Source organism: Petromyzon marinus, chromosome 17, assembly GCF_048934315.1.
Source record: "Petromyzon marinus isolate PM22_M1 ecotype Great Lakes invasive population chromosome 17, UKy_Petmar_22M1.pri1.0, whole genome shotgun sequence".
Lineage (NCBI taxonomy): Eukaryota > Metazoa > Chordata > Hyperoartia > Petromyzontiformes > Petromyzontidae > Petromyzon > Petromyzon marinus.
This window is the reverse complement of record NC_133683.1, coordinates 10,048,323-10,070,014: the sequence shown is the minus strand read 5'-3', so window position 1 is coordinate 10,070,014 and position 21,692 is coordinate 10,048,323. Positions and strand designations below refer to the sequence as shown.

At 46.1% G+C, this 21,692-nt stretch overlaps 1 protein-coding gene across 1 annotated transcript in view; it reads right to left on the bottom strand.

Annotated features, from left to right (window-relative positions):
* Positions 1-21,692, bottom strand: part of LOC116943370 (serine/threonine-protein phosphatase 2A 56 kDa regulatory subunit gamma isoform-like) — a 40,362-nt gene that overhangs the window by 11,386 nt on the left and 7,284 nt on the right. The window contains exons 2-10 of the mRNA XM_032956210.2: positions 17,458-17,523; positions 14,453-14,675; positions 11,629-11,828; positions 10,459-10,569; positions 7,171-7,263; positions 6,688-6,818; positions 4,742-4,801; positions 2,419-2,527; positions 226-279 (exon numbers count right to left, since the gene is read on the bottom strand). Coding sequence (XP_032812101.1) covers positions 226-279; positions 2,419-2,527; positions 4,742-4,801; positions 6,688-6,818; positions 7,171-7,263; positions 10,459-10,569; positions 11,629-11,828; positions 14,453-14,675; positions 17,458-17,523 — 1,047 coding nt within the window. The remainder of the gene's footprint in view (positions 1-225; positions 280-2,418; positions 2,528-4,741; positions 4,802-6,687; positions 6,819-7,170; positions 7,264-10,458; positions 10,570-11,628; positions 11,829-14,452; positions 14,676-17,457; positions 17,524-21,692) is intronic.

The window sequence follows — 21,692 nt, the reverse complement described above, 5'->3', positions numbered from 1 at the left end:
TCAGTAACGTTCCCCAGGCCCTCAAGCCTGTTGCTGCTGCCACTCCCACGTGGAGAGATGGGAAGAGAGAGGCGTATTCTTATGTCTGCACTCCATTGGTCTCCATGAAGCAGTACGATCTGGTTTCTAGAATGGTCCCTCCACGTGATGATGATAAAAAGTATGATGTTGAAAATTAAGATGTCACCTTAATGATGATGGTGGTGATGATGATGATGTACTCACTGGCTCTGTGAGGGTACTGTCTTTCTCCAGGAACTGCACGACACAGTACGCCAGCTGGAGGTACAGCACAAAGCAGCCGGGTCGTTAAGCCACGTAACTTTAATCCGCACTCCCATTTAACGTAAACAACTTGAGACAAACATTCCACCTTGCCCATGCATTTCACAGCGATGTCCCGAATCGTGACTTCTCCAGCCCCTTTTTTACACCCACCAAACCAACTTCCCCTTGCCATGGTGACCTCACGCTTTCACATATGACTCCCAGTATATGCAGTGCATGCGCGTGTGCATTGGCGCCACGGTGGTGAGATGTTAACTGCCTTGCCTGGGATACAGGAGGATGCGGGTTAGATCCCGACCCTGACGCCTGTATATTTGGAGTAGAGACCGACCGAAATTCGGTTTCGGTGTCGGCGCCGAAAGTTGGCAAATGGCCACTTTCGGCATACTTTTGGTTTCTGCCGAAAGTAAATTTTCTACTTTCGGTCTAGTTTCGGTTTCGGCCGAAACTGATGTTGACTTTTGGTCGTCAATTGAAGATCTATTTTAGAATGTAACGCTAGTGCAAAGTCTATCAGCTGGTTAGTCGGCGCTAGGCAATTCTATGCGATAGGCTGCACACACACACACACGTACACACACGTCAGCAGCACCAGCAGCTAGCGAGCGAGGTTACAGCCGCAACCATGGTCTGGGGCCGTCAATAAATGACGTCACGCACCTGGGGGGGGGGGGGAGCGAAGCGACGGCGTAGCGATTCGCGTGCTGCGCTACGAACCCGGCGGCCCGAGTTCGATTCCCGCTCACGGCCGGTGACGAATATTTGAACCTGTCCTGGGCCTCCCCTAGGTCGACTCGGCCTCAAACGAGTAACTGGTGTGGTGTCAACATCGCCACTGGGGAGACAAAGGCGGCCGACCGTGGTGCTGGCCACCCACCCCCTCGTGTGCCGTGCCGGCCTTCATAGGCGCTCGCTAACAGCACTTGCCCCCTACAGTCTCACAGGCTACACGGGGGATCTTTGTCTTTATCCTGTGTGGGGGGGCTGAGACTGCGTAGCGATTCGCGCGCTGCGCTACGAACCCGCCGGCCCCAGTTCGATTCCTGCTCACGGCCGGTGACGATTATTTGAACCGGTCCTGGGCCTCCCCTAGGTCGACTCAGACTCAAATGAGTAAGTGGTGTGGTGTGTCAACATCGCAACTGGGGAGACCAAGGCGGTCGGCCTTGGTGAATCCAAGTCCCGGGCGAAGCCGGGTAGTAAAGCTAGTATTTAATAAATCTTGTATTTGGTAACTTCGGTTATATACCTTTCTGTTTTGGTTTAGGCCGAAAGTGAAGTTAAACTTTCGGTTTCGGCTTCGGTTTCGGCCGAAACCAGAAATTCAGTTTCGGTCGGCCTCTAATTTGGACTTTGCATGTTCTCTCCATGGTGGCATGGATTTTTCTCTGGGTCCTCCGTTTTTTCCCTCCACATCTAGAAGCATGCGCTTCGAGTATTTGGCTGCTATACATTTCCACAAGATAAGCCACTTCGTTGAGCTACTGGCCAGGTCGCTTCTCAAAAAGAGCTACTTAGCTAAGTGGGCCTTACCTGGTAAAATAAATAGAGTTTAGTTTTATAGTTTAGTAGAATAGAGTCGCTATGTATGCCACAGCTGTAGCTGTATTCCCATGCCTGCACCTGTCAAGGTTTGTAACTGTGTTGTTGTGTGTGTTAAAACATCTGTTTGCCTATGTGGAAAACATTGGGGTTTTTGGATCACAGATTGTTGGTGAGGGGGGGTGAAGATAATCAAAGGGTGACGAACACAGAGCTGGAGGCGATGCTCGCTTACCCGGGAGTGACTGCAGGTGAGAAATGTTCACCTCGGGGGTGATAAAACAATGATTCCCCGTATAGCCTTAACAGCGTGTTGGGGTAAGTGCTGTTATGAAGGCTAGCACGGCACACGAGGAGGTGGGTGGCCAGGACCACGCCCACCCACTTTTGTCCCCCCAGTGGCGATGTTTCCACATCGCACCAAGTACTTATTTGAGGCTGAGTCGACCTAGAAGAGCCCCAGGACCGGGTAAAATATTCATCACCGGTGTTGGCCATGAGTGGGACTCGAACTCGGGTTGCCGGGTACGCAGTGCAGCGCGTAAACCGCTGTACTACCACACACACGCGGAGGAGACGGTCGCTCACCTGGGGGTGATAGACGCTCAGGGACTTCACCTTGTGCAGGGGCAGCAGCACCTTGAGGAGGAACACCTTGTGCTCCTCCTTGAGCGGCAGCGCAAAGCCGTTGATGATGCTGCTCACACAAGACATAACCGGGTGACGAGAGTCACCTGTTACATTTGTCAACTGAATAAACTTTGGTTCAAGCTTTACGTACTGTCAGATATATTTCATGAAAATAATGTAATTTACTATTGTGAAAGTGGCAAATGTATAATATTGAGTGTAGGGTGGGGGAGCTGGTAAGGCCCTTTGAGCTATACAGCTCTTTTACAGAAGCGACCTAGCCACACATGATAGCTCAACAAAGTTGCATATCGTGTGGAAATGTATAGCAGCCAAATCCTCCAAACGCGTGATGTTGATTCTAAATGTGGAGGGAAAAACTGGAGGACCTGGCGAAAAATTTACGCCACCACGGGGAGAGACACACGCAAACTCCAAATATACAAGCGTCATGGTCGAAGCTGAACCCATGACCTCCTGTATACCAGGCGAGGCATTTAATATCTTGCCACTGGACTGAGTGTGCTCAATGTCATCAGACCTCAGAATCCACGTGGGGTTGAGCCTGGCTAGTACTTGGATAGGACACTGTCTAGAAATACCAGGTGTTGTAGGTTTGGGCTGAGTGGTGGCCAGGACACAGCCGTAAAACAAAGGGATTGCTTGAGTCTGTGTGAAGCTTACAGTGTTGCCTCCTCACTTGGATATATAAATGCGTTATTATTATAATTATTATTATTTAAACCTACTAAGTGTTCTTGCTCTGCGGGGTCTGTGCGGGACGTCTGGCATAAACATTACCAAGCTGCAGCGTCTACAAAATTGTCTGGCACATGTCGTGCCGGGTACTGCAAGTTACAACCATGTCCGCTCGGTGCTCGCTGAGCTGCATTGGCTACCGGTTGCCGAATTAACAAATTATAATGTCGCACTCATTACACACAAAGTGCTTGCCACAAATTCACCACAATACCTTGCTGATCTCGCCAAGGAGCATAAACAATCACGTGAACCCCGGTCATCCCCGCAGCGGGTTTTGGCTAGCTATCCAACAAAGACTGTCACCGCATCGCACGCTTTCAGATGCACTTCTGTGGCCGTCTGAAGCACTCTTCCTTCCAATAGTAAACAGCCAATGGAGCTATGCACCTCTTAAATCTAGATTGAAAACGATTTTTTTTATAATTGCTTTTTGTGTTTAGTCTGTTGTCCTTCCCCGCACCTCCGATTAGCACAGTTGGCTACGTACAGTGCGAAATAAGTTCAACATGCATACAGTACATACACGAAAATTATCAGCGTTATTTACATGCCTCTGGATTCCCCCGTCGCTTAAACGGATAACTGTTAAGGTCTTGTTGGTTTGAATTCTGTTTTATTGTTTGATGGCTACTCGCGTCGGAGACGAGGAGTCCGATGCCAGACTTACAAAAGCGGTTACAGATCTTGCGAGTGCAGCTGCCGGAGGGAAGGCTTAAAGCACCAGCCCTACGCCGTGCTTTTTCCACAGCGTTACGGCACCGGTCTTTCCACCTGGGTCTGTCCAGTGCAACGAGTGTCTTATCTCGCATGCTTTGAGGTTACAGTCTTCAATTACATATTATGTGTATTGTATGTATTACTATCCACATGGTGCACGTCACACTGTTTTTGTACCGTGTCTTAAAATGCAGTCACATAAATACAGGCAGACCTCGCTTAGCGCTATAAGATGCGTTTCTGGGGAAGTGAACGCTAAACGAATCGGCGCAAACAGAGGTCATTATACCATTGCATATATGGGGATGCGTTCCCGACAGTGTTAATTCTTTCATATGAGCAACATATAAGGGCTTCCTTGGGGTATTGGGAACGGAGCTAATGATAATATAGATGCTAAATATTATTTCATTAAAAAAATAATCTTTATTTGAAGCTTTCGTGACTGCAGGAATCCATACTCTTTGGTTCTTTCGGTAAAGTCACGTAGGTAGAAAAATAAAATAAAATAAAAAATAATATATCAAGACGTTTCGATCGCAACAAAAAAAATAAGATCACTATTATAAAGCGCATTCTACTGTACTCTACAGCATCGCGCTAAGCATGGCTTGCCTTTAAAAATTAATCCAAATTGTATTGTATTATCAAAATTAAGCGACCTGTGCTGTGGTAATACAATTAATTTGCTTCCGTCTAAATAAACACCGACTTTACCAAGCATCGTCAATTGCGCGTATTGCCTCCGTGGAGTTGGGCAAAGTGTGCGTCTGTGAAGGTGAAGTGCTGGCTTTGGCTTTACCTGCCCAGGATTTCCAGAAGCTCCGCAATGCCGTTGTGATGCTCCGTCTCATAGATGAACCTAAGCGGCGACCACCACCGCAGCAGCAACACATGGGCAAGAAAGAGGGAGGACAGAGGAAGAATAAGAAACTAATTCTCCATAGGATAATGCAACTCACTGTGCACCTCCTGTTAGAATGTGTTTGGCTTCAGTCGTGCTGTCGTCTGGACTGGTACCAAACCAAGTGAGCACTTTTGTACAGTTTTTAGTCTCAGTTTCATGACGTTCGGTGAAGAAAAAACAAAATATTAACAATGTAGGCTTTCGCATAAGGGTCAGGATCGAACCGACAACCTCCTGTATACTAGACGAGGTAGTTAACATCTCACCACCGTGGTCCCCTTGGTTGGCTTTGTAATGAGAAGACAGCATGATGCTCCACCGCTCGACATAGCAAACAAATGAAATTGTCACACGTGCAAGCTCAATTATTGTTTCAAAATTCGGTGGTGAAAATTTCCCTTCAACCTACCTCTTTGGTTGTAAGGCAATGCCTACCACGAATGATGGCGATGGTAAAGTACGCTGGAGCGTGTTTCTTTAGACAGGGTCTGGTCAAGGCGATGGCATGGTGGAGTTCCTGGTGTGTGGGTGCCGTGGTGGCAAGATGTTAACTACCGTGCCTGGTATGCAGGAAGCTGTGGGTTCAATCCCGACACTGACACCTGCATATTTGCAGTTTGCTTGTCTCTCTCCATGTGTTCGCGTGGATTTTTCTCCGGGTCCTTCGGTTTTTCCCTCCACATTAAGGATCATGCTTTTATAGTATATGGCTGCTATATATTTCCACGTGATAAGCCACTTTGTTGAGCTATGATTTGTGATAGCTAGGTTGCCTCTGAAAAAGAGCTATATAGCTCAGTGGGCCTGGTAAAATAAAACAAATTTGTTGAGTTTGATTTCTCGGTTTGAAGCTTTCGTGACTGCAAGGATTCATACTCTTTGGTTTTTTCGGTAAAGTCACGTAGGTAAAATAAAATAAATGAAAACTAAATCAAATCACGACGTTTCGGAGGCAACACAAGCTTCCGTCTTCAGGTGGAAACCGTCACAGCAAAATGCCATACATACCAGGCGTTACCAAAGTTCTAAACAAACACAAGATCCAGGTCCGGTTCAATACAGTACACAAAATCCGTGATCTGATCCCATCCATAAAGGATGTCATTCCTTACTTACAGTACCCCGGTGTTTACAAATTGAGTTGTACCTGCGGTGACTGCTATATCGGGGAGACGAAATGACATATTTCTGACCGAATTCGCGAGCACAAATCAGATTTGAAAAACGGCAGAACGAATTCTTCGGCCGTAGCTGATCATTGTTTCAACACAGCGGGTTCTCATGATATTGTTTTCTCCGATACCAAAGTACTCTGCAAACCTCCTGGATACTACCAAAGATTTGTCCATGAAGCCATCCAGATATACAAACATAGACACAATTTCAACCGAGAGGATGGTTTTAAATTTAGCAATCATTGTAAAAATGTTATCAACCAAGTCAAACTTTAGCTGCCTTGTAATTGTACAGCCACTTCCATTGCTTCCAGTTGGCTGCGCTCATCTTCGATCACCGCTCGCCATCGCCTCTCCACCCCCCTAACCCCCTGCAGCATCACAAAAGGCGGCTTAACTTAGCCCCCCCCCCCACGGCCCTTCCTGGCTCCTCCCCCCCCCCCTTAACCTGTATATAATCTCGGGTATCTTAGAGCTCTCTTCACTTGATACAGATATTTTGCTGTGACGGTTTCCACCTGAAGACGGAAGCTTGTGTTGCCTCCGAAAGTCGTGATTTAATTTAGTTGTTTTCATTTATTTCATTTTACTTACGTGACTTTACCGAAAAAACCAAAGAGTATGTTAGTTTAAGTTTAATAGTGTGGGTGCGGTGCCGACGCCCACCTGTAAAAAATGTTGTTGATCTGCTTGCGGATGTACGCCCGCAGCCCCAGAAACTTCCCGTAGATGCGGTGCAGCGTGGTCTTCAGGAAGTCCCTCTCGCGTGGGTCTTCGCTGTCAAAGAGGTCCAGCAGCTGCGCCCAGGCGCGCGCTGTTAGCCATCGCCACTCACACACAACCCCTACCCCTCATACCTTGACCACAACCAAAGCCAGAACCAAATACTCAAGGCAGCCTGCCTCCCAGTTACAACCTTATATTTAATATTTGTACTTTTTTTACACTCCTGAAATGAGGTGAATTCGTGTTTAATTTCTAAGAGTCATAACACAAGGTAGCCGGGGATGAGACCACAGTGGATCTTGCAGACTTTGAGGGCAATCTTGTTTGTGAGAAGGGAATGGATTTAAAGTACATGAGGCACATCATCACTAGTAATGCACACCGACACACCTACACGCACGCACTGTTGTGATGGTGGCTCACCTGCATGACAAACTTCTGATCGATGTACTTTTTCGCGACGTTTGGCTGAAAGTCTGGCGACTCCAAAAACCTCAAGAAGAACTCGTAAACCAACTGTGGGGGGTGGCGGGGGATAGTGGGGTTGGGAGGGCAGACAAAGATCCTTCATATAATCTTAACAGACTGTTCAGGCAAGTGCTGTTAGCAAGCATCTATGAAGGTCGGCACGACACACAAGGGGGTGAGTGGCCAGGACCATACCCGTTCTCCTAATAGCACCAGGTACTCATTGGAGGCCGAGTCGACCTAGGGGAGGCCCAGAACCGGTTCAGATATTCGTCACCGGTGTTGGCCATGAGCGGGAATCGAACTAGGTCCAGCCGGATTTGTAGCGCAGTGCGCTGAGAGGGCAGAGCCAGTGCAGTCACACACATAGGTTGGAGACCAGCTCACGAAACAGTCTGAGACACAAAACCATCTCCTACCCTGTTTTAATAATACTAACCAAGATGGGAGGTGCCGTGACTGAGCACAAAAGACTCAACATCATCGGAAAAGTTTGGAATAAAATACTGATTGTTGATTAAAAAATAGCCACTGTGTGGGTCGTGCACCGGAATACAGCGGCTGGTTCAGGGCCGCCACGAAAGATAAACAATCCACGCCCCCTCACCCGTTTAACCATGGAGACACTTTGTAATCTACCAAACTCTCTCCTGGTTCAGCATCCTCATCATCCCACGCAATACTTTTTCCAACACACCAGAGACTTGACATTTGTTTTACCCTAGTTCCCTTACACCAGTGGTTCTCAACTGGGGTTACACGGACCCCTGGGGGTACACGTGGCAATGTCCCAGTGCTAACGTGAGGTGAATAATAAATGTGTGAAATTATATCATGAGTCATTGATGAATAATCATGTACGAATCTGCCAAGATAAAATAACTACTATGACATTTTAATCCATATCGTAACCTAGAACGATATAAAAGACCTTTCTAAAATCTTAAGAGTAACCAGCGAGCGGGACTAAATTACGCCGTGCATGCAGAGCGTCCGTTGACTGTTTTTATTCGCTTGCAGTTACAAACAAGTTTGGATACCTCACAAAATGGACCGTTTTGTCATAATTAAGAATCATCAGTAGATAGTCACCAACGCTCACTGCTGAAACAAGTCTGTCTCTGGGAACCATCACAATACTTGCTTTGTATTCATGAAGTTCGAGTCCCATAAAGTAACCGAGGGTCCAGTCAAGTTTGTTCGTTGCAATCAGTGCATATCCCCAAAAATGCATACAAGTTAAATCCAGTACGGTCATCTGTCAGCCACAAAAACCCCTCCCCCGACTCTCGTTTAATTGGCGAGAGATGTATAGACGCTCATTAATCGGCTGGAAACATGTATTTAGCTAATGCTTTTTACACGAGACTCTCACAGTTAGAGCTGGAAATGTCTAATCGGGGACCATAGGACTTGGGCAATTGTTGGCAGCTACGGTTCAACCGCATGGCTGCTGCCTTCATCTGTGGTTCTTCAGCCCTTGTGAGATGCAATTTGCATGATAAAAAAATATTAAACATTATTATTACGTGTAAAGTTGAAAGGTTGTGGTTGGGAAAATGTCATTATGGAGAAATGACACTCCCAACTAAATTTGTTATTATCCATGAGTCAGTGATGTTGGGCAGACATTGCAGTTTTTACTTTTTCCCCAACTCATTGATTGGTACCACGGTGGTAAGATGTTAACTACCTTGCCTGATATACAGGAGATCATGGGTTTGATTCCGATCCAGACCCTAACGCCGGCATATTTGAGTTTGCATGTTCTCCCTGTAGATGCGTAGATGTTTCTCCGGGTCCTCTAGTTTTCCTCCACGTCATCAGCCACTTAGTTGGGCTATCATTCGTGACCAGGTTACTTCTGAAAAAGAGCTATATAGTTCAGTGGGCCTTACCTGGTCAAATAAAAAATAGTTCATAGTTTTTAGTTTGATTGTGGACAGCTGTGGCCCCGTGTCAGCTGAGTTAGGTGGTTGCAGCTAGGTTTAACTTTACTCAACATCACAGTCCTATTTACCTACAGTGTATAATTGAAGATGCAGATGCTGATGGAACAGAGAGACTGGAGGTTTGAGCAGCGGGGTTTTAAACCTATGATAAAAAAATGAAGCAGATTTGGCGGAGAACCGTGGATTGATGACGGAGTGGCGGCTGATAGTTTGATAGATTAATTCTAAAATATCTCACGGATAAATGTTCAGGAGAGCGACATTTCCCCTCAACACATGAACGTACGTAACTGTGACCATTGTCTCATGACGCGAGCTGAAAAAGGGGGTGGGCGCATTGCTCATTTCCGGAGCTCAGTAAAGGCCATCGATCCACCAAAATAATTTTAGAATTGTTTATGGCAACTGTCACCGGCAACGCATGAAACATGAGCGAATATGGCAACTTGGCAGCCAGCGTGATGGAGTGACAGACTTCGAGCCAATAAAAGTAGCGTGTTTGCTTAGCAATGACGGTTCTGGGTCCACAGACTTTAAATTAATCTGTTAATGAAATAATCTGCTAAGGGGGTCCCCATCTTTCCCACCAGAAACACTACAATGCCGCAAACACACTATCACATCCAGATCCCACTCAAAATTAACCTTCCATTTTTTTCAAACGAAGAGAGCGTGATATCAGTCCGTCATGTCCCTTCAGTCTTCGACTAGATTTATTCAGATTTTAGGCGTGATCACTGTTACATTGCATTTATGGCTTTATTTTGGTGATTTCGAAAAGTTTTTTGGTTTGGCCATGTTTTTGTTTGTTGTAGTACGGAGTTAGACTGATGGCCTTAATCTAAGTTTTCTTGTTGTTGTTGTTGTTTGACTTGCATCCCACTGGGATTTTTGCACACAGCATTGGTGTACGGTGCTATTTCAGGAATATTTTTTATGTTTTTTCCTGGATTTTCTGTTTGCACATGCACAGTCACTTTAAGATGTTTTCTTGTTCATGTTTTTGTTTTTTGTTTGTTGCGGTTGCACCCGATTCAAGAGCCGAATGGCTCACAGGGCTATACCAAAATAAATGAAACTATGAAACTAAACTATGAAGCAAATTAGATTTTGACATTTAGGAAACCCTGTGTAAAAAAACATTTGCCGGTAACGACTGCCGTAGCAGTTCATAGCTTTCTGTAATGGGCAGGAGACCAAACAGATAAGAAAGGAAGATGACAGCGTTGCAACGCGAGAGCGGCGAGGAAAGAGATGCAGAGTCCGGCGGCCGTGATGCGTCCAGCGTCACCTGGAGGTGCGGCCAGGCGGCCTCCAGCGTGGGCTCATCCTCCTCGGGGTCAAACTCAGCCCCCGTCGGGTTGGAGGACGGTGGCAGCGTGCGGAACATGTTCACCGAGAACTGGGGGTGCAGAGATCACAGGCACACCGATGCACGAACAGCGACACGATCAACACAGACTATACAAACGTCATTCATTCAAGAAGAACCTTCACGTGATCAGCGCAGAAGTAAACTAAACGATTTTTTTTTATCCAGGTAAGGCCCAATGAGAAGTATAGCTCTTTCTCAGAGGTGACCTGGCCGCAAACGATAGCTCAACGAAGTGGCTTATCATGTGGAAATGTATGACAGACAAATAATCTAAATGCATGTTTATAAATGTGGAGGGAAAAACCGGAGGACCCGGAGAAAAATCCAAGCGACCACATGGAGACCATGCAAACTCCAAATATACAGGCGTCAGGGTCGGGAACCAACCCACGACATCCTACATACCAAGCATGGTAGTTAACATCTCAACCCTGACCCAAGACACTACGACCAAATATCACTCCTCTGCACATGCCATAGGCTGACAGAGAGGCTTCTCGTAGCAAGGTGGACAATTCTGACATGTATTATTTCTAATGTTGCACATTCCATCGTCCAGAGACACGTAGTGCAAAAAAATATATAGATTTGCTGACCCAGAGCTGTTCATGCCTCTCAAAACCGAGCCTGCACTACCATACTATCTTCACACACCGACATCTCTAAACTTCTATTATTGGACAAGGACCCCTTCTGTAGGTGATGCAAAGCCTGGTCTGTTGAACCATTCCCCAGCAAGATCCTTATCCTTGACATGACAAAGCAGCTATCTGGCTTCTCTCTCCCACAGAGACTTTGGCCGATAATCAGCCACACAACTGCGCACGGCAGATTCAGCTACCTCCAACAATTACGAATAATGGATTCACAAATTTATGACTTGAGTGAAATCCAGACTGTCAACCACTTTATGAACAACTGCCCACTGCAGGCCTCCGAAGCAAATTCACCTGACATTCCTTTTGAAGCCATACAACTGCTTTTTTTAAACATCATTGGCTAAAACTCTAGCCAGTGGCTCTTTCCTGCACCATACAAAAAGCATGATAATTAATGAATGAGCGAGCGAGTGAGCGAGCCACGTACCACGTGCACCACCTCCGGGTAGATGGGCTCGGTGATGACGCCGCGGCTGTGTGTGATGTACTCCACCATCTCGTTCAGCGCCGCCCTCTTCACCTCCTTCCACTTGAGGTCGCTGAGCGGGTCCGACACGAAGTCGAACAGTACGCAGCACTGCTGCAGCTTCTGCACAAACAGCTCCTCCCGCTCGGCCGCCGACGCATCTAACCAGGGCACGAAACACACGTGCGGGCAGCAGCGGCCCCCACCGTTTCAGCCAACGGACAAGTACTGTGAGCGAGCACCTACCCCTCAAGCCAGACAGACTGTAGGAGTGCCGCGATAGTGAGACGTTAACTCCCTCGCTTGGTATGCAGGAGGTCGGGGGTTCGGTCCCGACCCTGACGCCTGCTCTATATTTGGTGTTGCGCGTCTCTCTCCCTGTGGTCGCGTGGATTTTTCTCCGGCCTCTCCGGTTTTCCCCTCCACATTTAGAAAAGTGTTTAAGAATATTGAGTTGCTATCAATGTGCACGTGATAAGCCACTTCGCTGCGCTATCATTTGTGGCCAGGTTGCTTCTGAAAAAAGAGCTATATAGCTCAGTGGGCTTTACCTAGTAAAATAAAAATAGTTTAGTTTCATAGATTTTAATTGAAAATAGTAGGTGCAAGTGCTGTTAGCGAGCAGCTACCCTTCAGCCAGACACTGTATGGGCAAGTTCTGTCAACGAGTATCTATCAAGGCTGGGTTTGCTTGTCACGACATCTTTACATTTTGGGCGCATAAATGGTTATTGCCGTTGTTATTTTGTGGCAATTTAAATGTCACCCGGCCATGAGAAGTTATTTACTGTAAATCTCGTACACAAACGAGGTTCAGTGGTTGAATGCGGTGGCTTGTGGTGTAGTGGTGAAGGGGAGTAGGACTGCAATTGTGTACCTCTGCTAAAAGTGAGCTCACGGGATAATGTAATGGGGGAAAGAGGGACTATAGCTTGCAACCCAGCAAGACCGGCATCTGGCCCACTTGTATTGTGGAAATGGAACCCAGGGTTACCCTCAAAGACGCATTCCCAATACAAACGGGATTAATCTCACAGATATTTACCGAGACTGTGTGCTCCAGGGTCTCCAACACACATATTAAGCTTTGATCACAGCCGCATCGCTATAGCGACATCACTGCATTGGCTCTGCATTACAATGCAGGGGAGTGGCATCAAACAGAATGTCACCCCGAGTGCACAAACACAGGATAAGCTCCGTCTTCTGGGTTGGGTCTCTTCCTCTAAACCTCACCAAGCCTGACTGAAGCCGACTTGGCGTGAAGAGAATCAGAATAGAGCCCCGAATGTTGGGATTAAGGCGGCAGTGAATCAGACTTTTGAGCCCTTGCAAACTGGCTCAATGGCCACTAGGTCACATGTGCATACATGTGTGTGTAGATGTGTTAAGGTTTATGCAACATGGTTAGATGGGTATGTTTCGAATCCCCTATTTAAGCAATACGATACCAACACAAGGGACAGGGTTCAAATTACACGACACTGATTTATTTATTATAAACGCACTGTACTGCGAGACAATCTATAGACAACATGGAAGATAAAAAAATGTGAATTTAGTCTCATGCGACTGGTGTTTAACACACAAGTGAAGCAGGTGCTACTGTGCGGGTCAGAGCTAGACCTTAACAAAAGAGTCTCACGTTAGCGAAGAGCCAATCAGTAAGAGGGTCACAGTTAGCAGATGAGTACGCGAGTGGGAGAACAATCCTGGACGTGCAGGTCCGTTCATAGATACCACAAGCAAAGTCACCATCTCCGCTCTGTGCAGCCTCCAAATTTAATATTAAAGTTTTTTTTTGACAATAGCATGAATATATTGAGTCCCTGCATGAACCGTGAGCGTAAGAAACTATGTTGATGGGACGTGGGCCTACAGCTGTGACCCAACGGTGACATTGGCGGGCGGAATCAAGCAATCTATCTTTATTTTACATGCCAATATCTATTGCCCTCAATAGGCATCAGTGCACAAAACAGCAGAACGGGAACGGTCCAGGGGCAGAGCAACAGGATTGAAAAGGGGTGCAGTGGTGAAGAGATGTTAACTACCTCGCCTGGTATACAGGAGGTCATGGGTTCGATCTCGACCCTGACGCCTGCTGTATATTTGGAGTTTGTGTGTCTCTCTCCGGATCCTCCGGCTTGTTCTTGCCCATTTAGAATCATACGTGTTTTAGAGTATTTAGCTGCTATACATTTCCAAATAAGCCAATTCGTTGAGCTATCATTTGTGGCCAGGTCGCTTCTGAAAAAGATCTATATAGCTCAGTGGGCTTAACCTAGTAAAATAAAAAAAGTGTTTTTATTTCGATTTAAAGCTTTCGTGACTGCAAGGATTAATCTTCTTTGGTTCTTTCGGTAAAGTCACGTAGAATGAGAATAATATAATAAATTGATAAAATAAAATAACACAATAATATTCTCACGACGTTTCGGCCACAACACAAGCGGCCTTCATCAGGTTCATTCTACGTGACTTTACCGAAAGAACCAAAGAAGAAAAAAGTGTTTTTAGCATGAAATGTCACCAATTGAGCAACAAAAATTGGAACTGCGTGCAAAATAAAGTGCAACCGTGCGCAACGAACAGCAAAGGCGAGAAGCAAGCAAAATAACCAATGAGTAAAGAAACAATTCGTGTGTTCAGAAGCAACCCGGCCATCACAAAGGACAGCTCGACGAAAGCGGCTTACATCACGTGGGAATGTATAGCAGGAGGAAAAAACACTCTCAAAACGCAATCAAATCGTCGGCGGCCAGGCCGACGGCCGCGCGTTCACCTTTGAGCGCCGGCAGCTTCTGCAGCTCGCGGTCCTTGCTGACGTTGAAGTGCGACGAACTCTGCCGCTTCTCCTTCTTGACGATGTGCGGGGGCCCCGCATACTTCACCTTGTTCAGCGGCGTCTGCGGCGGCGGAGGAGGCGGCGCCGCTGTCTGGCTGCTGTTGGGCTTCTTGCCACTCCCTCCAGCTGCAGCGGCAGCCGCTGCTGCTGCTGCCGTTGCCTGAGTGGCGACACGCGGAAAGACAAAGATTTCCACCCCCCCCACCCCCGTATAGCCTTAACAGACTGTATGCTGAACTTCCTTCGCACCATACGTAGAAAACCGTGCTAATCAGGTGCGGGGGAAGGACAAACAAACACAAACAAAAATCAGTTCTAAAGAAATTAGTTGCTCCACATCATACAAACATTTTGTTAGCAAGCACATATGAAGGTCGGCACGACACACTAGGGGGTGGGGTGGCCAACACCACACCCGGCCACCTTTGTCTCCCTGGTGGCGATGTTTACACACTGCACTCGGTACTCATTTTAGGCGGAGTCGACCTCGGGGAGGCCGCTAACTGGTTCAGATAATTAATCGTCACTGGTGTTGGCCGTGAGCGGGAATCGAACTCGGGTCACCAGGTTCTTGCGCGGTCCACCAACCGCTACACTACTGCTTCCCGCAAACACACGCGCGTCTATTGGCCTCCTGTTACTATTCATTCTTACTGTTCATGATCCAAGTCAAACTCAAGTGTCGTGCTGATTACACAAAGTGCTTGCCGCAAATCAACAACAATACCTTGCTGATCTCGTCAAGGGAGCAGAAACCATCACGCGAACTCCAGTCATCCTCGCAGCGGCTTTTGGCGAATCGTCGAACAAAGACGGTCACCGCATAGCGCGCTTTCAGATGCGCTTCTGCGGCTGTCTGGAATGCTCTTCCTTCTAATATTAGGAAGCTACTGGAACCCTGCACTTTTAAATATTAATTTAAAATTAATTTATTTAAGAACAGTTTTTTTAAATTTAGTTTGTTGTCCTTTCCCCGCATTTCCATGGCTGGCTACGTACGGTGTGAAAGACGTTCAACATACGTATATACATACAATAGCCACTCTGCACAAGTTAAAATGAGGTGGCACTCATCTCTGATGGCAACCCAGAGCCATCATCATCACCAAAATCCATTTTCTATCCGTTGCTGTAAATGAAGGCCTAACACCGCCAACCATGCGTAACGATCCAGTGATGTCACATCCACCTGGCTCCGTCTCTTCGGTGGTCATACTCTCAGGAATGTCCTCTCCGTTGGCCGCTCTGCTTTATAATTGCAACGTTCTCTCGTCTGTCACAACGGTCAGAAAGTTTGATAGGCGTCGCTAACTGCACGGTGAACGGCACGTGTTTGCAACGATACCGCCATCACCGGCCGTGCGTGCGTGTGTGTACAGCGCGGGTCCTTCTGGTGGTTATATGGAGGCTGGCGAGGTGTAAACTAAAAACAAGGCCAAGAATTTCCAAAGGCAGCCACCCCGAGCCCCTTGGCACAGGGCGAAGACTTCACTCGCTGCCTTCCACCATCACGCGTTACGTTTGAAGCTTCTGAAGCGACTGTTTTGATCACAACAAAGCACCGAGTCACATTGTAGCTTAAAAATAAATATATATGAGGTGATGTTTTGGCCGATGGTCCTTCTTCGTAGCACCTAAACATGTGCTTCAGTTATGTGCGATGAGAAGGGCCATTGCCGGAAATATTGCGGATTATATATTCTTACTTTCAAGGCCAGAGTCAATGACGAATGTTTGGAGTTTGTTAATTGTGTTAAAGCAGCAGCATCACCAACTAATGTGCTTAATTTGAAGGTTGCAGATTGTCTCATCCCATACAGAACCCTCGTCTCATCCCATACATAACCCTCGTCTCATCTAATACACATCCAATAGAGCCGATATACCTCGTGTCATTTAATATAGAAGCCTCACATCAGCAAAAGAAAAATAAACTCATTACTGCTCATGAACAAAGTACTATTTTTTCAAGGCACCAGTGTGATCTCCAACCCTAACAGAGTCAATGCATGTCCCCTCTACTCTGAAAAAGGGAAAAAGTTGATACCATCAGCTTACTATAAATGTGTTGTTTTTAATTTATATGTTATCCATAAAGAACCTTAATCTCACATAATAGAAAGCCTTGTTGACATTGAACAGTGAAACCTTGACTCATCTGATACAGGTCCCTTGTCTCACACAGAACGTTTGACCTGATTAATACAGAAGCTACCTCACTCCCATTAGCAAATGCTGCTCTAATTTTTTAACAAAATATTATTTTGTGATGATGCTTTAGCATTGGTACACAAGCACACTTAATAACAAACTCACATTTGTCAAAAACGCTGTCAACACGTTGCGTCCTCGTCCATTAAGCAGCCCTCATCTGATACGACACAGAATCCTCAAGTCACATGGAACTGATTATTTTTTTTGACTCAATGCAACCATCTTCTCACGCGATGGTGAACCCCCTCGTCTCTAACCCAATAAAGAACCGTTGTCTCATCACAGTGCCTCAGCCTTGTCTCGCAGATCGCCGGCCACATGAAGCGATCGTTCATATTAAACTCGGCATTCATTCATACGAGTGAGGGGTGTGCAACTAGGCACACCGCCCCCCCCCCCCGTGTCAATCCACTGCTGGATGAGGCCTCGCCACGACATGTTGGTCATGCAGCTTATTTGCCCACACTTGGCCACACCAGTCGATAAGTACGGGTCGGTGAAGACTGGAAGCATACGCAGGGGAATAGAAGTACAGCACAGCGGTGTATTTCACTGTGCCGCCGCCATCTGCTGCCCCCACAACGTAACCACGCTAGGCCCACAGGTGACAGCACCCAGTTTTGCAATGCGATCACCCATCCAAGCACTTATCCAGGCTCAAACTCTTGCTTAGCTTCCGAGACTGGGCGGCATGCAGGTGACCGGGTTTCGGGCTCGGCGGGACCCACCTCATCTGTGTTCTCGGGAGCTTCTTTCGCCGACTTTTTCCCATCCTTAGAGGCTTTCGCAGGCTCCTGCCACAGACAGAGAGAGATGGAGAGAAAGAACAAAAGAGGAAACAGATAATAGATATATTAGAGAGAAATCACCGTTGTGAAAGATGTATTATAATAGTATGCAAAATTGAATAATATGGATAGGATTCAGGGTAGGGCAGTGGTAACACTCCTGCCTCACAGCAAGAAGATACTGGGTTGAATGCCCAGCTTAGGTGCCTTTCTGAGTGGAGTGTGTGTGTGTTCTCCCCCTGTTCTGCATGGGTTTCTTCCCAGTTCTCCAGTTTCCTCCCATCGCAAAAAAATTGGTATTGGCCAAAACATTCCAATTCCAAAACATTTCCTGCAAATTACTCAATTGGGATTACACTGAGCAATGTTGCTCCCGGCTGTGAAAAGACTTGGCAGGACCCTAAACTATCTATAGTATTTTTTTTATTTTACCAGGTAAGGCCCATTGCGCTATATAGCTCTTTCAGAAGCGACCTGGCCACAAATGATAGCCCAATTAAGTGGCTTATGTGGAAATTTATAGAAGCCAAATACTCTAAATGTATGTTGTTTCTAAATGTGGAGGGAAAACCTGAGCACCCGAAGAAAAATCCACAGGACCAATGGGGAGAGACGCATGCAAACTCCAAATATACAGGCATCAGGGTCGGGATCGAATCCATTGCCTCCTGCATACCAGGCGAGGGAGTTAACATCTCCCCGGGCCTGTTCATTTAGGTAAAGAGGTGTAGTAATGATGAATTAAGAGTTTATTAAAATTGAGGCAAGACTATTGAAATGCAATGGTAATGCATTACATTGAGAGTTTTATTCACCCCATAGTGATCCTTGCATGTGGTAATATGCTCAGTAGCTAAATACATCGAGGTCTGCAAGCCATGATAGCATGGCAGGGGAGTTTGAGTAGTTAAATGAATTCAATTTGAGGATTTAATTTACGATAAAACAATCACTGTTATGTTAAGATAATGAGACAAATACCCAATATTGTTCGGCAATGCAAAAGCTGCGAAAACGAGTTACAGTAATATCCCGGTGTATTTTGGTGGATGTGTTCTTGAAAGTTGCGACGACGAATATCGAAACGACGTCAATCAATGCAAACGTAGTCTGCACGCTCCCGAGAGCTAAAAAGACAACGGAGGGTACGGTGAAGCCATTTGTTAATGCGCGCATCTTCATCACAGACGTGCTCACGTTACATTAAATTACTAAAAAATTACACACCAGTGTACAGCAGTAAACTTTAACACAAATGATAGAGGGTACAATAAGATTCAGTATCCTATAAAAAAACCAAAATACCGTACTTAAATCATATATTGCACTCTACAGTACATCTATTAATGTGGAATGCAAAGTAGTTCGTCTACAGGGTAGGTAGAGAGGCGACAGATACGAGATAGGACGGATGATGATGCTGCTCTCAACGACGTGTGGGTTGAGGAGACGCAAATCGGGGAGCGGTGTTAATAATAAAGTGACGTGTTTACAAAGCGATGTCAAAGGGGGAGACGTAAATCGGGGTATAACTGTACACAAAACATGTCTGTCTGTTGTACGATTTATAAATGGGGCATGTGTCGTACTACCTAGCTATTGAAATTGGTAGAACGGAAGGATCATTCGCGGGTCAAAGGGAAAACTTTTCGCATTTCAACCTCAGTTGATGAATAACCAATATCCAATTTTTCCCCCCAATGTTTGGGGGGGGGGGGGGGACTACATGTTTTAACTTTTGTTTCTGATTCTATGCATATAGAAGACTGTCTCTGGAGGTTTTGAAAGGTGCTAAATCCAAGTAAAAAGTTCCACTAACAAAGTTAAGATCTGTTTTTAAGAGTGACACAAGCAATGTTCTTTAAACCAGGTACAGCCCAACCATCAATTACAAGTGCAATGTGACGTCAATAATTAATTCTAAGTGCACTATTGGATGGATGTATCATGAGCGTAAGAATCAATTTTAACAGAAGAATCGCTACATCAGCAGTTGTAGCCACACAGCCATTTGTGACTACACAAGAAGCATTACGTGCAAATCTGGCTTCAATTAAATTCAGCCAAATCCATATTTTGGTGTTAAATTTCATATATCAGATAACCAGTGCAAACCGCATAAAACCGAGAGGTTGATGGGTTGAGTAAACCCCTGGGTAGGATTTGAACTCGTATGTTGCTGATTGCAAGACGTATAATAATGCATTCCTGTAACACGAACACAGTGTTTGCTCACTCTTGAAGAGCGAGAACAACTAAGGAACCACAAACGAGCAGGAATGACAACCAGGAAGTGAACCGGCACGAAATCCCCCCCCCCCCCCCAACCTCTGTGACCCTCCACATATTAAGGTGTTGTTATTAGCCAATTAATGAGTGTTTACATATGGGAGGAAACCAGAGCAGCTTGAGAAAACCCAAGCGTGTGAGGGTGCAACACTCTATCCCATGCAGATGAAACAGGTGGGGTCCATAATTTGTGTACCGCCTTCTCCTGGCGAGAAAGGGTAAGGTACTGACGCCCGCTGGAAGGGAGTTCCACAACCAGTGTGATCCACCAACCCTGGCCTCCACTGTGCCGATTTAGAGGCGAGCGTCACTACCATCTGGCTAATTGTGAAGAGTTGAGCACTCTAACGATATTACTAACTCGTCCTATGCATTAAAACATTTAAAATTAGATTTTTCACTTCGCCAACACTTTATTGGACGACATGTGACCACCCACTCTTTACAGAGAATAAAGGAGCCAAGTGTTAGTTACGGGTGAGGAGGCCTAACTAATCGACTCTTGCAGAAGTTCTGTGATGTCTTCCCTGGCGTGACCATGTGAGGCTCTGCTGACCAACGAGTTACAGAAGGCATGCTTCTTCATCTCACACCACGCCTGCAACGAATGCACAACTGGGGAGCTGTTCTGTGCATTCAAAAACCCACCGTGTCTTTATGCTCACAAGCGCACGCGGAAATGTTCATCTCTGTCTGCAGCTTTAAGACAGTGGTGGAAATTCTACTTTCCTGCAGTGGGGGATAACAAAGTTTGACTTCCCACTAAGCGGTAATATGAGCAATTCTGGATGATGGGCTCCCCAGGTAAGGCCCACTGAGCTAAGTGGCTCTATTTTAGAAGCGACTTGGCCCAAAATTTATAGCAGCCAATACTCTAAACTCATGTTTACAAATGTGGAGGGAAAAACTGAAGGGCATTGAGAAAAATTCACGCGACCACAGGGAGAACATGCAAACTCCAAATATACAAGCGTCAGGGTCGAGATTGAACCCACGACCTCCTGCATACCAGGTGAGGGAGTTAATATCTCGCCACCGCGGCGCCAAATAATTACACTTGGGCATTCGCACACACGTAAACACGTTTGTAGTACACATAGTACATTCGAAATAACACATCTATGCACATTTGCATTGTGGTATATATCATCACCAGTCATTATCTAGCCAGTTCCATGAAGGGCTCCCTAGGCTGCCACACTGCTTGTCGTTCCTCACAACAACCCATCTTGCTGATGCCCATCAGCTGATGTCATCACTGCAATTCTATGGAATTCTTACACTCAAAAGTGGTAGGAGCAAGAACAAACATAGTTAGGGGCAAGGAAATGCACCGGTCACCAACTTTGTTTACATGCGCTCAGCTAATTAGAACGCGGTAGACTGAGCCAACCAGCACCCAACCACCCACCCCGCGATTCATGGTCACGATTACAAACAAAAACAAATTTTTTATTTTATTTTCAGGGTTACTACAGCGCAATGAGGCAGGTGAGAATTCAAGAGACCAGGACAGTCTCAGGCTCTACCTGAAAGAAACCTCGCCACAAAAATGTAGCTGGAGGCCATCACTCCTACAACCTCATCTCCTACCGCTGCCTTGTACGAAGACTACAGTAGAATGTACTCCTGACTACAGTACATATTTACTGATGCTATAACAAATTATACTTTTTATTATTGACATGTTTACCATCTGTATTTTTAGCGCTATTACAGCAACCCAAAAGCCCTCGTATATTGCTCATACAAAAGAATTAACGCTGTCGGGAACGCATCCCCATATATGCAATGGTATAAGGACCCCTTTTAGTGCCGATTCGATTAGCATTCACTTCTCCAGGAACGCATCTTGAGTGCGAAGCGAGGGCTGCCTGTACGATGTT